At 39.5% G+C, this 18063-nt stretch overlaps 1 protein-coding gene across 6 annotated transcripts in view; it reads right to left on the bottom strand.

The window, feature by feature from the left end:
- matcap2 (microtubule associated tyrosine carboxypeptidase 2) overlaps nucleotides 1–18063 on the bottom strand; it is a 109567-nt gene that overhangs the window by 67179 nt on the left and 24325 nt on the right. The window contains exons 3-5 of one of the 6 annotated variants that reach the window (XM_063069857.1): nucleotides 17782–17951; nucleotides 4268–4372; nucleotides 708–809 (exon numbers count right to left, since the gene is read on the bottom strand). In XM_063069857.1, the coding sequence (XP_062925927.1) occupies nucleotides 708–809; nucleotides 4268–4292 (127 nt within the window). In that variant the 5' untranslated portion in view covers nucleotides 4293–4372; nucleotides 17782–17951. Of the gene's footprint in view, nucleotides 1–707; nucleotides 810–4267; nucleotides 4373–4519; nucleotides 4657–17781; nucleotides 17952–18063 lie in introns of those variants that run through there. The other 5 variants (XM_063069859.1, XM_063069858.1, XM_063069862.1 and 2 more) reach the window with 5 other exon arrangements.

The following is an 18063-nucleotide window of genomic DNA, read 5'->3' as shown; positions in this document are numbered from 1 at the left end:
TGAGACCCTTCGTCAGGACTAACTTAAAGATGAGCTAGTAAGAGATTTGAAAGTGGGAGGGGGAGGGGGAGATGCGAAATGATAGGAGAAGACAGGAGGGGGAGGGATGGAGCCAAGAGCTGGACAGTTGATTGGCAAAAGGGATATGAGGGGGTCATGGGACAGGAGGCCTAAATTGTGTTAGCGTTGTGGCAGGGGCTCACATACACCAAACAAACGCTGGTTTAAAGATAAAAGTTTGCAGAAAATGCAATGAAGTAGGACACATACAAAGAGGGTGTTGGGCAGATAAAAATAAATAGATTGCACAGGGAAGAGAAAAAAGCTAAAAAGTTGTGGTTTCAAAAAGAGCACTAATCTGCATGTTGTTGATGAAAATTATGAAAATGATGAAAGTGACAGGACTGAGGAACCTTGAGATTTACAATGTGAAAGTTAACAACATAGAAGCAAAGTGGCTTACACCAGAAGTGAACAGCAAATTAATTAAAATGGAATTAGACACTGGCTCAGCTGTTTAAGTCATTCCACAAAATGAGTTTAAACAGTATTTCAAAGATACTAAACTGAAGCCTGCATATATCTAACACTGAAGTTACATTTACACTGAATTTACACTGGAGGAAGGATAACCCCTATGGGAATGACATTCATAACAGTGAAATACAACAACCAACAAGCCACATTGAGCTTGTATGTGGTAAAACCTGGAGGACCAGCATTGCGGGGGCATGATTTGCTGAGACAACCACAACTTGATTGGAGATCCATCCACAACTTGCACGCCACGTCCCCTGCAATGAAGCCATCTGAAAGCAAATTCAGATAGGTACTGGATGATGCCACAAACGTTTCAAAGCTGTATACCATGAATGGACAAACAGGTGTTGGTGCCAATCTCTGTGCCTCTGTTTGGAAAGCATATTGGACCAAGGAAGGACCATGCTGTTTAGGGCAATCATGAAAGTGTCCGACTACCACAGTTTTTGTAAGCAACATATCTGAGAAAGCTTCTTATATTTTGATCAGGCAGCTACTTGCAAAATGTGTCTTAGTTTAAGGAGCTTCAGAAAAGCTGCAAGAAACAGAATGAAATCTGCATACATTAAAGCTATTGCAAGGATTTCAAGTGTGAGACATTAAGCTGCTTGTAAAAGTAGATGTCAAGACCGGAGTCCAGCTGGAGGAATGGAAGGCCAAAAAGAAAGGAGTCAATTGAGATATGAACGTAGATGATGTTGTGGATGAGGAAACCAAGCAATAGAAGTATTAATAAGGGAATGCTCCAGTGAGGTAAATGCACGTTCCCAAGATCAAAATGCACAAACTAGAAGAAAAGGGAAAAAGAAAGCTGTCAGAACCACTTTCCTGCAGTCTCAGAGTCAACTCCTACAACCACCACAGAGAAGGCTCCAGAACCTGAGATTTTTTTCCCCACAGGCACAAGTCTCACCTGCCCAGTCTGGAAAGACATCATTCCACAAGAGTAAGAAATCTGCCATAGCGATTAAATCTTTAGGCCCGAATGGGACAATTTAAAACTTACTGTGCTGCAGATGTTTGTAGATGTTAGTCGTATTATATAATATACTGTGTATATAGTTGAGATGCATTCTCTATTGAGTTGGAGTTTTTAGCTAAGCAGGGAGGAGTGTTGTGTATTTAATATTTGAGTTATCTTTTACATGTGCGTACATATGTTTGATTAAATATTATTCATTTAACTAGTTCATTATGGATTAGGTATAAATATGTAAATTGCATTGTCATTACACTACATGATACATGCGTGCTTCGTTTAAAGTAAACTCGAAGTTACACTCATATTTCACTTGTGTCTTCCTTTGAATTAGTTTAATGTTTTGAAGTTACAAGACTCAACAATAGGGTACAAAGAAAGTGTACAGCATCCTTGCCTTCGTGAGCCAGGCACTACACATAAAAATTGGCAAAACCTTTATAAAACCTTGTTCAAGCCAAATTTGGAGTACTGTGCAGTTATGGTCACCACACTACAGGAAAGATGTCAAGGCTTTAGGAAAGAGTACAGAAGCAGTTTACCAGGATATTGTCTGGATGGTGAATGAGAATAAAAATACGAAATTATGGGGCTGAAAAAATACTTATCCCCTTTGTAATTTCTACATTAGCTTTCTTCAGGTACAATATATTACCATACAAGTCACCTAAATTAGTGAGTAGAAATTTGGAGGATCACCTGTTTTCAATTAATTCACAAGAGTAAGCACCCCCTCAATCTGTAAGGTCCAACAGTATGGAAGATTTTCAAAAGGCCAAACCAAAATGAAGACAAAAGAGCATTCATTGCAAGTCAGGAAAATAGCAATAGAGAAGAATAAATCTGGCGAAGGGAACAAGATCATCTCAAAGGCACTGAGCTCAGTGTAGTCCATGGTGAAGAAGTGGAAATAATATGAAACCACTGTCCAGGTCAGGCCGCCCCTCTACATCATCAGAGAAGAATGACACTTGTATGATAGGCTACTGTGGTGCCAACAATCACTCTGAGTGAGCTGCAGAGGCCAGTGGCTGCAACTGGAGATGGAGTTCATGGCTCCACAATCTCAAAGGCCTTGCACAAACAGGGCATTTATAGAAGAGTAGCAAGGAAGAAGCCCTGGCTAAAGTAAAATTTAATATCATTGCCCGTAAATACTTTGCAAATTATCACTTTGAAGATACCAAAGATGTGGAAGAAGGTCTTGTGGTTGGATGAGACTAAAGTGGAACTTCTTGGCCTCAACACTAAGCGGTATGTGTGGCATAAATCTAACACTGCGCATCCATCAGGTCACACCATTGCTACCGCATAAAGTATGGTGGAGGTAGCATCATGCTACGCTGATGCTTTTCAGTAGCAGGGACTGGAAATCGGGTCAACATTGATGGGAAGATGAATGCTATTGAATGCAGAGAGATCCTGGATAAGAACCTGCTAGCCTCCGTCATAAAGCTTAAACTGGGGAGGAATTTTGTCTTTCAGCAGGACAACAACCCAAAGCACATTTCCAGAGCAATCATCAAGTAGATTCAAATAAAGAAAATTGATATTCTTGAGTGGCCCAGTCAGAGTGCTGACCTTAACCCAATCAAACATCTCTGTCAAGACCTTAAAAATACCGTCTACCACCACTCCCCAACTAACCTGGCATAGCTAGAGCAATTTCGCAAGGAGGAATAGGCAAATGTTGCTCCATCATGTTGTGCAAAGCTAATAAAGACTTATCCAAAAAGACTACTGGTTGTAATAGCTGGGAGAGGTGGTTCAATGAAATATGAAGCAAAGGGGGATGAATACTTCAGAAGTGCTGACATTACAGTTTTTGAATGTTTAGTGTGTCATGTTTTACAATTTCCCTTTTTTGGGGGGGGTTTAACTGTGAAAAGAGGAGCATACGATTCACAAATAAAAATTCTCTGTTTAATTGATCAAAATCCCTGTTTGTGATACTTATTTACATGAACAAAAAGGTTGGGGGCCGAATTACAAGACACTGTATCTGATGCATACTGTATAATATGTCCTCTGCACGGTATTTTTCACCAAGATTATGAGAATTTTCTACTCAATTCACACTAACAGTATTGTGGTTCTTGGAAACTTCAAGATCAAAGGCAGTGAAGGGATAAAACTTTCCTACTTTTAGTATTTTTAGAAAAGAAAAAAAATCAAACACTATTGTTAAACTGCACATGAAATATTGTTTTCATTTGCAGTTTGACAATAGTGTTATGTTTTGTTTTAAACTACACAATCGCGAAGCACGGCAAATGACGTAAATGGGCAAATTTTTTTTTCCCAAATGTTAGGACGATATCCCTTTAAAACACCATCTTGTGAATAACCGAACCACCTCATTATGCGACTCACATCTCAACTGATCACTGGGGGTAAATGGGTCCGCACCGTGGGTGACAGCGATGTCGTAGCGCTCAGCATTTAAAGGTGCATGTTACATACATACTATACCGCAATTTAAAACTAGACTAACGGGAAAGAAATGCTACTGCAAACTCAAACACTAATAACAGTCCTCAATGGAATGGGTGAAACCAGCGATAAAATGCTGATCCACCGCACCACTGAAAACTGCAATGCGACGGATGTGATTCCAAATTTCTTTAACTGTCCAAATTAGCGGGGGGGGGGGAGACACAGAATAACAGAGCAAGACCCCCCCCCCAAGATTAATACCTAAACATTTTCCTTCCCCTTCGCATCCCCAGTACAGGAAGTGACACGTACCGGTTACTCGGATTGATTCCAGCATGCCTGGCAACCGCAACTGGTAAGTGGAAGACGGACCCACTTGAAGCAGCAGACGAAACTGTTCGGGATTCTTTGCTCACACTGGCAGAGAAAGATACATAAACAGAAATGAATAGTGCGCGCACAATAAAAATGGAGCAACAGCGTCCCCGACTCGATCAATCGTCGTTAAATGCATGGTGCGGGACTGCAATTTGCACGCAACTCTAGCACTTTAAAGTTTAAAACCTCCAAACCGTGTCTCGGTGGCCTGTGTTTCGCCCCACTTAGTTGCGCAGGATTGCCGCAGTCTCCAGCTGCCCCATAACGCGCGCCCCCGACTCTCAGTCTGTCATTCTCACGTTCCTCTCTCCGGTGTCCCGCCGTCGTTCCCAAGGTAACCTAATTATTGCGTCATAATTCGATGCTCTGTGACGTGGTAACTTGAAAGCGCGTTGTGCATTCCGCTTTGGTGATGAGATCTAATATTCGTTGCAGTGCATCCAAAGTTTTGATTCAAATACAAAATGTTTGGACGCACTTACTCTCCGGAGACCTGAAGGCAATTCACGCAAGGGGCAGGGTGCTCATTCTAGTTTAAAATCAAAATTTAGAGTTCATTCGGAAATGCTTTAATGATAAATCATAATAAATAATTGTACCGAATCTATAAATCAAGACATTATTTCAGCAGAATTGAAACATTTGAGATCAGACTACATTGTTTTAAAAGAGTCTAAAGGATGGTAAATAACACAATAATCGGCCAAGCAAGTTAATAGAGGTAGAAGCAACAGAGATGTTTAAAATGCAGTTGGGTGCCCAGAATGGGCAACTTGTGCGTTTACTGATTTGCAGGGTTTTAATTGGCTATGGTAAATACATTTTTGTAGAAATTTACAGGTCTCGCATGGAGAAACTATTTAACATGAAATCAAGAATATTGTGGGAAACTATTTCCTTTAGTGACATATGCACAGCTGGAGTACAGTACTAGTAAAAATGGCTATTTACATCCCTGACTTTCGCTGTGATATTTGCAGGATCTACTGGCATATTAAAGTCCTCCAACATCACTGTACTTCTAAGAGGACCACAACCTTGACAGAAGGTTTGGAGGCATGCAATACCTCAGTGACTCAGAGAGCTCTGTTGGCTGGAGTCAGGGCTTTGTGCTTCTGCTCTTGGTAAGGTCACCCATGCCAAACAGGTCTAAAGGTAGAGGCCAGACTGAGAGTGGTCCACCAGTGCTTCAGTCGTTACTAAAAATGCAATGAACAATCCTTGGACCTTCATTACTACCCTAAACACAAGCGGTGGAACAAGCAGTAAGTAAGTTTGACCACAGTAACATTGTCTTTCTTACACACCTTTTCTGTCACACACTTCACAATGTGCTGGTCAAAATTTATCTCTCAATCAACATTACCACGTTAATTTACCCAAACTAAACATTGTTTCTGGTTATTCATTGTAAAATAATATCAAATCATAACAAAAATATGAAAATATTGGAAATACTCAGCAGAGCAGGCAGCATCTAGAAGCAGAGATAATGTTTCAGGTGAGATACAAAACATTAAAACTTGAAATAATAGGGAATTCTGGAAATACCAAGCACTTCAAGTCACATATACGGACAGAAAATCTTAATCAATGTTACAAGTTGGTTTCTTTCATCAAAACTGTCACATTCTGGGAAAAATTGGGAAGGCTGATATTAAAAAATTGTTAAATTCAGTGTTTGGTCCTGTCTATTTGGAAAATGAGGTGTTGCTCCTGGAGCTTAATTGAGGCTTCATTAAAGCAAAGTAAGAAGCTAAAATCAGAAAAGTCAAGAGTGGAAGAGGAGTGAGAATTATGTGTCGGCATTTGCAGTGTTTATCTTTCATAGATGCAGCATTGTGCATTTTCTTCTTTCCTCTCTTTCTCAGTTAACTCCTTATATTCACATACCATCCAGGCAGATCGATCCTCCTGGCCAGTATATTCTACCACTTCCATGATTCATTCTCCCTAAGCATCCTATCACAGGTGTTCCCTTAGTTCTCTTGGCCCTGCACTCTTCTCTGTAATTTAAAGCGTTTGAATTTTTAAAGGCATTGACCTGAAAGTATATTAATGCTCCTAAACTGTGGAATACTGTATCCCCAACATTATTTATGCTCCAATTGCAAATTTCCAGCATGATTCCAGTTTCTTAACTTTTAATTTTAGATCAAAGCCGGGCTGGTTCTGATCATTTCCTGAAATGTTAACTTTGTTTCTTTCTCCACATAGTATCCCCTATTATGTCATATTTTATATAACATTTATGAGTAGTTATTTAGCTTTTCTTAATTTCATCTTCTCCAGTCTCATCTTAAGGTTTGTTTCTAAAGTTGTCAGAGCCGGGGGTTGGGGGTATGCTCCCACTACCTATTAAATGTTCCCAATGGAATGTGTCTCAAATAGCCTCCGATAACCAAGTTCAGCTCCTGGCCTTCACGTGTGGCTTAGCTAGTAAGCGCAGCGGTACGGTTTCTACTCACAGCAGAAGGGGCAAAGGTGGGTTAAAACCAGTTGCTCCAAGCAGATGGGGCTCCTCAGCTATGTTTGGCTTTCATCTGGAAAAAGGAGAACTCTGATCTCCAACCCCAGCTGCCTTGCAGCTATACCCACTCAAAGGGTAAACCCTGGGGAAAAACCTGGGTTTAAACCCCTAAGGTAGACCTACATTGAATTCAACGCTGACTGGCAATTCATGCACCACTGCTGGTCCTAAGTTGTATCGATCTCTGCCTTTCCATTGGATTCATCTGCTGCGTGGAGAGGGGTGTCTGCTGCATGGGCAACAGCTTGCTCTTCATGTTGTACTACCCTGGCCTGCATACTGGCTTGCACGTAGACGGCTAGGATTCAACATCCATGGTCAACCCCCACCATTGGAGAGCTTTGGAGATTCATCTTTTTTTTCGTCATCTCACTATAACACACATTCCATAAGACCATAAGATATAGGAGCAGAATTAGGCCATTCAGGCCATCAAGTCTGTTTTGCCATTTCATCATGGCTGATCCCTTACCCTCTGAAAGATTCAAAGTACATTTATTATCAAAGTACGTATGCAGTATGTAACCCTGAGATTATTCTTCTCCACAGACAGCCATGAAACAAAGAAAACCATGGAACCCCATTTTCCTACCTTCTCCCTGAAACCTTTCTAATCAAAGCCCTGACTAATCAAGAACCTGTTAAGCTCCCCCTTAAAGACAGCCGATGACCTGGCCTCCACAACCAACTGTGGCAAGGAATTCCACAGATTAACCACACTCTGGTGAAACAAATTCCCCCTTGTCTTATTCTAAATGGATGCTCCTCTATTCTGAGGCTGTGCCTTCTGGTCCTAGACTCCCACACCATCCTCTACCCTATCTAGACCTTTCAACATTCAATAGGTTTAAATGAGATCTTTTCTCATTCTTCAAAATTCCAGTGAGTAAAGGCCCAGATAATAAGCTATTCATTCTCAGAATCATTCTCGTGAACCTCCCCTGAATCCCCTTCAACGTCAGCACATCCTTTCTTAAATAAGGGGCCTGGAACTGCTCACTATACTCCAAGTGAGGCCTCACCAGTGCCTTATAAAGTCTCAGCATGACATCCTTGTGTTCATATTCTAGTCCTCTTGAAATGAATGCCAACATTGCATTTGCTTGTCTCACCACTGACACGACCTGCAAATTAACCTTTAGGGAATTCTGCTCGAGGTCTCCCAAGTCCCTTTGCACCTCATATTTTTGAATTTTCTCTCGGTTTAGAAAGTAGTCTGTGCGTTTATTCCTTCTACAAAAGTACATGACCATGCACTTCCCAACACAATATTCTATTTGCCACTTCTTTGCCCATTCTCCTAATCTGTCCAAGTCCTTCTGCAGTCTCCCTGTTTCCTCAACACTACCTGCCCCTCCATCTGCAAACTTGGTGACAAAGCCATCAATTCTGTCATCCAAATAATTGACAAACAACATAAAAAGAAGCAGTCTAAACACTGACCCCTGTGAAACACCACTAGTCACTGGCAGCCAATCAGAAAAGATCCCTTTATCCCCAATCTTTGCCTCTTGCCAACCAGCCAATGCTCTATCTATGCTAGTATCTTTCCTGTAATATCCTGGACTTGCAGCTTGTTTAGCAGCCTCATGTGCAGTACCTTAGCAAAGGGCTTCTGAAAATCTAAGTAAACAACATCAACTGAAACTCCTTTGTCTATCATCCATGTTACTTTCTCAAAGAATTCCAACAGATTTGTCAGGCAAGTTCTCTCTTGAGGAAACCATGCTGACTATGACCTATTTTATTATGTTCCTCCAAGTACTCTTCAACTACATCCTTAACAATCGAATCCAACATCTTCCCAACCACTGAAATCAGGATAACTGGCCTACAATTTCCTTTCTTCTGCCTCTCTCCCTTCTTGAAGAGTGGAGTGACATTTGCAATTTTCCTGTCCTCTGGAACCATTCCAGAATCTAGTGATTCTTTAAAGATCATTATTAATGCCTCCACAATCTCTCCAGCCACCTCTTTCAGAACCCAGGGGTTTAGTCCATCTGGCCCAGGTGACTTTTCTACCTTCAGAACTTCCAGTTTCCCAAGCATCTTCTCCCTAGCATCAGCAACTGCACTTGCTTCTGCCTCCTGACACTCTCGAACTTCCGGCATAGTGTCATCCACAGTGAAGACTGTTTTAAAATACTTAATTCAGTTTGTCTGCCATTTCCTTGTCCCCCATTACTACCTCTCCAGCGTAATTGTCCAGTGATCCAATATCTACTCTCACCTCTCTTTTACTGCATATATATGAAAAATTTTTGTCATGCTTTATGATCATGTTGCATATTACATCTTTCCCCCCATAGCTTTTTAGTTGCCTTCTGAAAGTTTTTAAAAGATAGTCAATCCTCTAACTTCTGACTAATTTGTGCTCTTATTATGTGCCTTCTCTTGCTTTTATATTGGCTTTGAACTCTCCTGTCAGCTCTGTCACACTGCCTTTACCTCTTCTTCTACAGAATGTACCTATCCCAAACCTTCCGAATTGCTCCCAGAAACTCCAGTCAGTGTTGTTCTGCCATCATCACTGCAACTCACTTTGAACGTTCTTTCTTTAGTGTTTGTAGTAAATGTAATATTGACAGTGAACAATAATTGTTGCTTTAAGATTGCCACTCTTTTAAGGATTGTGTCATGTGACCATTTCCCTCTGTTGTGACAATTTGTGAAAGCAATCTGTGAAGAGCCCATGAATAAATTAAACATACTCTATTTGAGACTTTTATGTCTTCTATCGAAATCAGCACATAATGCAACAGAATTTGTTAAAAATTAAAGCCCACAGGGCAACTAAATCAGTCTCGTCTGCCTTCCACATTTCATAGATCCTCCCTTCCATGTTTTAGTTCTACTCAGTCCCCTGCTTTATTTCTTTCTCCAAAATAATAATGACTGCATTTCCCAGATCCACACAGAATCTTTGCTACCAATTTTTCAACCACTTTCACAAAGTCCATCTAGTGAGCAGGGATAAGATTGTCCTCAGTCTCACTTTCCACACCACCAGTCATCACATTGAATACATCATCTCCATAATTTCTCTACGTTGAATAAGATTAACCCCCCCCATCTTTGTTTAGAGCCTGTAACATTTTATAACCTTTTACATTTCTGATGGAAGATTATCAGCTTGAAACAATTGCTTTTTCCCTGTTTCCATGGTTATTGCTTGACTTACTGAATACACACAGCACTTTTTCTATTTAGTTCAGAATTAGCTATCTGATTATGTGTTTCAGGACTATCTCTGGAATCTTGCTGTGTGCTTTTTGGTACATTATGAAACTGCAAAAATGTCAACAGTACTTGATTGATTCAAATCACTGTAGAACAACCTAAGGATTGTAATAACACTATAAGTGTTTTTTTCGTGCTTCAATCCACAAATTCCATATAGAATCTTCTGATATTAACAGAGAAAACAGAGATATTTTATGAATTTTAGTGTATATGTTAAGGTACCATGAAGAAAGGTAGATTTCTTACATATTATCCCAACAGATTTAAGGTTAACTTTAGATTGCATAAATTTTATTTTCATTGAAATTCTTCTATGTTAACACCTGAGAGGTTTGGCAATACTGATTGCAAAGTAGCTTAAAATATGAAGCTGTACTCATTTTCATCAGGTGGGACTGCACATTTGCCCATAGTGTAGACAGGTGGCAGGAGAATCAATGGGCACGTGAAAGAGAATTGATTATAGGGAAATAAATGGGGGAATAGATTGACATGAATTTTCTGAGAGGGATGGTGAAGATTCAATGGGTCAAATAGCTGCCTCCTATATCATAAGGAAACATGGTAACACGTGAAAAAATAAGTAATGCTAAAGGAGAAAACAAGGTACAGACATAAGCAATCTGCAGTTGAAAACAGAGGGGGAATATTTAAATGAAGTAGCATAATGGATATGAAGTTGGAAAAAAAAATAAAAAATCCATAGAATTAAATTTCAAAGTTCAAGCTTCTGCTTTGAACTCATTGAACTGTTTTGCCTCTGGGACTATCAATACTACAAGTAGTATTAGATGCATTTTTAAGTACCTGTCTAATTGAAGCTAGGATATTATGCCAAGAAAGAGCCTTTGATGCGGACTGATATTCATGTACAGTAGTTAGATGTTATGTGCGGTAAACAGGGATTGTTGGAGAAACTTCAAAAGGATTAAATGCAAAAATAAATCAAAAACTTGAATATAACAGCAAAGAAATGAGGATATAATCATGCAGAATGTGACACAGGCTTCAACCAGCACATATAACGGAAGGGGAAAACCATTATGAATGAAATTACATTGTTAAGTAAGTCCATCAGATTCACTAAAATGTGTGGGATGAACAAAAGAGCAGGAGAGAATGACTGAAATTATTATGTGAATTAACACTCACATTAAAAAATTGTTTAAAAAGTCAGGAACTTATCCTAAACAGCCAGGATAACAGAGGATTTTGTTGCACTGAATATACTGTGATCATTAGTACAACTTCTGTGCTCATTATTATTTAGGTAATTTTGGGTGGTTATGTTTTACATCATGAATTTTATTTTTCCATTGCAACATTGCAACTCTCATCTGATTTTGGAAACACCTAGTTGTTTAGGATACTTTATAGGAGACTCTTCTAATTACAGTATATAAATATTAGGAATGATTTTGCAGTGTAAAGTTATTCAACTGAACTGAACCCATGGTCACCTAAATAAGAGTTAAACTAGGGCAGATTTTCAAAAGTGATTGCTAGAATATTACATTATAAAAGAGTGTTATTTAGTCTACTGCACCTGCTTGATTCTGAAAAGGATTTAGTTATGGGCCTTATTATACTTGCGTTCAATATTTCTTTTCGAATATCAATTCACTTCTTTTAAAAGGCATTATCAATTCTACTGTACATACTATTCTAAGTAATTGCCCTAACACCCATCTATGATATAAAAATATCTTAACCTTACCCTTTGTGGTAATAAACTAAATTTAAGACCTATAATTAGGGTTACAACAATAAGACAATATAAATGTCAGAGATTTACTTTTATCAAAAGCCCTAGTCATTTTAAACAGCTAGTGAGATCTTTTATTGAACTTCTTTCACACCAGTGAAAAGGGGATTAAAAGGTTCAGTTCTTTTCTCTGAAAGCCTTTCATCTTGGTTTTGTTTCTGTGAAAATCATTGGCACTTTAACATGGCCTTGACTCTTTTCCTAATGGACAATGCTCCAGCTTTATTACAATATGCTAACTGCTGCCTAATTATGGGTGAACTTTGTAAATGCATACTCTTTTTAGTGAATATTAAATCACATATTCTCTTAATACAGCTTCACTGACTTGTCCTTCCACTTTTAAAATTCTGAATTTCAAAATCTCACTATTCCTCTTTCCTCTCTCATATCTAACTTATTATTGTTTGGAAGTCACTTAGTTTTCTTTGAAATTGGCAATGCCCTCTATTTTCTGTTATTTGCAAATATCATACTGAATCCTTCATAAACACAAGAGATTTTGTAGATGCTGGAAATCCACAGCAACACACACAAAACATTGGAGGAGCTCAGCAGGTCAGACAGCATCTATGGAAACAAACAAACAGTTGACATTTCAGGCCAAGATGTTCCTCAGGACCAGAAATCAAGGGAGAAGAAGCCAGAATCCTTTACATCCTAGTCAGGTCTTCAATATGTTGAGATCAGTAACCACGAGACTAAAGCTTAAAAGATAAAGTGAGAGGAAAGGAGAATGTACAGAGATGAAAATTGAGAAAAACCTACGGATTCTCAAAATATGGATAGAAACAGAACATGCTAGAAACACTCTGCAAGTCAGGCACTGTCTGTGGAATGAGAAAAGCATTAACATTTTAGGTCAAAGAGACCTAATTGTAAGAAACTGGGAAGATAGAAAGCAGGTTGGTTTTGAGTTGCAGAGAGGGAGGGTGTGGATACGATAAAGGAAGAATCTCTCATTGGGCAAGGCCAGGCTGTGTGGTGATAAAGCCATGATAGATTAGTGAGGGAGGTTAGAGAAAGAAAACATAAACAAAGAAACATGTAAAAACTGTCAAATGCATAGCAAGTCAGGTTATGATAGTAGAGAGAGAGAGAGAGAGAGAGAGAGAGATAAAAATGTCAATATTACAAATGGATGACCAGCAGAAGAACTTACCAGTTCAAAACCAAATGGAGGAAGCAACGGAAGGAGAATTATAGCAGAAGGCCACAGACAGATAGGTCATAGTGGGGTTGGGATGGAGAATTAAAGTGACTGGCAATTGAAAGCCTTGGGTTGCTCATGTAGACTGAACGCTGGTGCTCTGCAAAGCAGTCAGCCAATTTGCAGCTGATTTCTCTCCATTGTAGAGTACACTGGATTGGGAATTGTGGAGGGAATAACACCTTTGGAATACTGAAGGATGAGGAGAGCGGATAGACCAGTGATGGAATCCCTTTGGTAACGAAAAAGAGTAGGCTGAAACAGAGAGGAGTGATGAGTAAATTAAAAAGGTAACAGTATGAAATAGGATCAATAAAACACGTGAAAGGATTATGTTAATGAGATGTGAATGATTAAAACACAATGGCAGATGGGAAAACTTAACAAAGTTGGAGAACGTCCATGAACTGGACTATTTGGTGTGGGGGTGTAGGATGCTTAGTATAAGCATACATTTACAAGAAGAAAGGGGAGAAGATAGAAACATTATTTTAATACAAAAGCAAATTCTGGAATAAAATTTATAATGCTATTTTAAGAATGCAAATTACTGTGTAATTAAGACTACGACAGCAACATCTCATTAGCTTTACAAATTATTCCATGAACATCATGATAAATTTTGGATTTGCAGTTTGAGAATGTTATCATCAATAAACAAGATCATCAATAATTCAAAATTCCAAAGTTTTCATTGCTGATGATCATAGTCTGCCTCAAACTGTCCATTACAAATATACTCCCATTTCCAAGGTCAAGAAGAAGTTGTCAATCATTGTTTCAGACAGCAAACCTAGCTATTGTTCCAAGGTCAGCATTGATTGAATTTAGCTAATGCCCTCTAGCGGATTCCTTGTTCTTTAATTATATTTTAGTTGCAACAAAAACTACAGGCAAATTGAATCATATGACATGTTCAAATGAATACCAATTGATCTAACTTAACTAATCCAGAAATAGGCAATATGACCATTACAACCGGGGATTTATTCTTTCTTATTGATTTTGGCTGGTCAGAATCAACTGCCACACTTGTCTTGACATTATGTGACCAAATTCCAGAGCATTTCTGAATTCAAGTATACTTGAAAAGCCATGACTCCTTTGCAGAGCAGCACTTCCTCCACAGAACCAGTCAACACCCTCACCAACTACCTCTCCACCACGTTCTCTTTCCCAGTTCTCTCCTGAAAATTCCTGAAAACACTCAACTTCTTAATCGCCTCATTCACTTCCTCAGTCTTTGCTAAGATTAACTCTGATTTCTCACAGGTTCAAACATTGGGAACCTGTGGTGTGGAACTTGTCTGAATGTTGCATTCCTTATATTCCTCTATCAAACAGATAATCATTGATCTCACATTATAAATAAATTTTGGTGGGGCTATTGAATGAGCAATTTCAAGTTCCTGGGTGTCAATTTCTCTGAGGACCCAACCTGGATGCAACATATTGATGCAGCTACAAAGAGGGCCAGTCAGCAGCTATACTTTATTTGGAGTTTGAGGAGATTTGGTTTGTCAACTAAAACACGCGAAAACTTCTACAAGTGTACCATGGAGAGCATTCTTACTGGCTGCATCACCATCTGCTACGGGGGGGGGGGAGAGGGAGAGGCGGGGTGGCTAATGCACAAGATTGAAGTAAGTTGCAGAAACTTGTAAGATTAGTCAGCCCCATCATGGGTACTAGCCTCTGTAGTATCCAAGACATCCTTAAGGAGTGGTGCCTTAGGAAGACAGTGTCCATCATTAAGGACCCCACCTCCCAGGACTTGGCCTGTTTTCATTGTTAGCATCAGGAAGGAGATATAGAAGCCTGAAGATACACCCTTAGAGGGGTGATTCCCCTTTGCCATCTGATTTATAAATGGACATTAAACCCATGAACACTACCTCACTACTTTTTTATTTACACAACTTATTTTAACTTAACTATTTAAAAGACATATATGTGCGTGTATGTCAGTTAAATAATATATATACTGTAATTCAGTTTTTCTTCTCTATATTTATTTATCATGCAATTCATTGTACTGCTGCCATAAAGTTAACAAATTTCACAACATATGCCAGTGATATGAAACTTGATTCTGATTCTGAATGTGTTTATAAAAATATCCTAATCAATTGCCAGGTTAAGAAGATTAATCATTATGTTATCACTTAAATTTCTGCATTATTAGACAACAGAGAACTAATAAGAGAGGAAGAGAGAAAACAGGGAATTATAGACCGGTTAGCCTGACGTCGGTGGTGGGAAAGATGCTGGAGTCAATTATAAAAGATGAAATTACGACACATCTGGATAGTAGTAACAGGATTAGTCCAAGTCAGCATGGATTTACGAAGGGGAAATCGTGCTTGACTATTCTTCTGGAATTTTTTGAGGATGTAACTATGAAAATGGACAAGGGAGATCCAGTGAATGTAGTGTACCTGGACTTTCAGAAAGCCTTTGATAAAGTCCCACATAGGAGATTAGTGGGCAAAATTAGGGCACATGGTATTGGGGGCAGAGTACTGACATGGATTGAAAATTGGCTGGCTGACAGAAAACAAAGAGTAGCGATTAATGGGTCCCTTTCGGAATGGCAGGCGGTGACCAGTGGGGTATTGCAGGGTTCAGTGCTGGGACCGCAGCTGCTTACAATATATATATTAATGATTTAGATGAGGGAATTAAAAGTAACATTAGCAAATTTGCCGATGACACAAAAGCTGGGTGGCAGTGTGAAATGTGAGGAGGATGTTATGAGAATGCAGGGTGACTTGGACAGGCTGGGTGAGTGGGCAGATGCATGGCAGATGCAGCTTAATGTGGATAAATATTAGGTTATCCACTTTAGTGGTAAGAACGGGAAGGCAGATTATTATCTAAATGGAGTCAAGTTAAGAAAAGGGGAAGCACAACGAGATCTAAGTGTTCTTGTACATCAGTCACTGAAAGTAAACATGCAAGTACAGCAGACAGTGAAGAAAGCTAATGGCATGCTGGCCTTCATAACAAGGGGAATTGAGTATAAGAGCAAAGAGGTCCTTCTGCAGCTGTACAGGGCCCTGGTGAGACCACACCTGGAGTACTGTGTGCAGTTTTGGTCTCCAAATTTGAGGAAGGACATTCTTGCTATTGAGGGAGTGCAGCGTAGGTTCACAAGGTTAATTCCCGGGATGGCGGGACTATCATATGTCGAAAGATTGGAGCGACTGGGCTTGTATACTCTGGAATTTAGAAGGCTGAGAGGGGATCTTATTGAAACATAGAAGATTATTAAGGGATTGGACACGCTGGAGGCAGGAAGCATGTTCCCGCTGATGGGTGAGTCCAGAACCAGAGGCCACAGTTTAAGAATAAGGGGTAGGCCATTTAGAACGGAGTTGAGGAAAACCTTTTTCACCCAGAGAGTGGTGGATACATGGAATGCTCTGCCCCAGAAGGCTGTGGAGGCCAAGTCTCTGGATTCTTTCAAGAAAGAGATGGATAGAGCTCTTAAAGATAGCGGAATCAAAGGTTATGGAGATAAGGCAGGAACTGGATACTGATTGTGGATGATCAGCCATGATCACAGTGAATGGCGGTGCTGGCTCGAAGGGCTGAATGGTCTACTCCTGCACCTATTGTCTATTGTCTATTGAATGGAAAGCTCTAAATGGATAATTTCAAATTCTCATCTTGTGGTCAAATCTATCGATAGGCTTAATCCTTCCCAGTTCTGTAACTTCCAGTCCTGTAGCTTCCAAATGTCAGAGTTCCTCAAATTTGAATCTCTTAAATTCCTTCTCTTCACTATTGGTAACGGATGATTAGCAAGTAACTTGGCTACATATTGACAAAGTGTGCCATTATGACAACCAGTAATAAAACTGTTTTTTTTTCAAAATCAGACACCAGCAGGGTTCACACAGTCTGTTTGGTTGAAAGCCACCAGAGCCTTTGTTCACTGCTTGTGGAAAGCCTCAGTCTCCATCTAACAATATTTGGGAGATTAAAGACCCATTCCAGTAGAATACTGCCCAAAACTGGAAATTGTCAACCCGAAACTAAATAACAGGCAAATTCTGATTTAAGAAGATTAATTCAGTACATCTTTAATTCTTAAATATAATCATATTTAATTTAGTTATTTAAAATAAGGGATTAATTCATACTCACTACTAATCACGGAACAACAAACAATCTGCTGGAAGAACTCAGTCGGTCAAACAGTATCTGTGGTGGGGGGGAAGGAATTGCTGATATTTCAGTCAAGACCAAGCTTCACAACTGGTGAACATTTTGGGTCAACATCCTGTGTTAGGATTGATGCCGTAATTTTGTTTCTCTTCCCTAGCAGCTGCTGTCCAAACTGCTGATTTCCTCAAGCAGCTTGGTTTGCTGTGCCAGATTCTAGCATCGGCGGTCACTTGGGTCACTCCTGCTACTAATCACTGCTGGTTATGCTGGGAATTCAGATTCTCTAGGGTCAGGATTGATGTGGGATGTAATGTTTTAATGTTAGCCAGTTTGTAATTCCAAGAACAGAAGATCATGTGAAGGGAGCCGCTTCTGGTGCACCTGTTAGCCAGCAGTCCTCATGCCCTTAAGCATGGAAGCTGAGGCTGAACAAAGCAGCAGCCAAGATCCTTGTTGCTGGATGTCCATTTTACCTACAGGCAGACACCATTTTGCAGGATACTCCCATGCATAATAGTGATTCTCACCTGCAAAAGAGTAAGGAAGAGAAGGAATGTGCTGCAACTATGTAGCTGCTTGCCACCCGGAGACTTCTTTTCCAGGTTGCAAGAAGCAAAGACACGACTGTGTTTTTCAGGATCTTCACTTAACCCTTAATGGTGGTCATAATTCACTCTGCTTGAGCCGTCTGCTTTAACTAATGTGGAAAAAAAAATAAGCAGAATATTTAAATTTTATTTTTATGCCTTTTTTTGTAAACATGCAAAATTAACACGTTTTAAGGATATTGCTTTAACACAAATACAAAT

This window comes from Mobula hypostoma, chromosome 17 (genome assembly GCF_963921235.1).
Source record: "Mobula hypostoma chromosome 17, sMobHyp1.1, whole genome shotgun sequence".
Classification (NCBI taxonomy): domain Eukaryota; kingdom Metazoa; phylum Chordata; class Chondrichthyes; order Myliobatiformes; family Myliobatidae; genus Mobula; species Mobula hypostoma.
The sequence above is the reverse complement of the archived record's forward strand: the minus strand, read 5'-3'. Positions and strand labels throughout refer to the sequence as shown.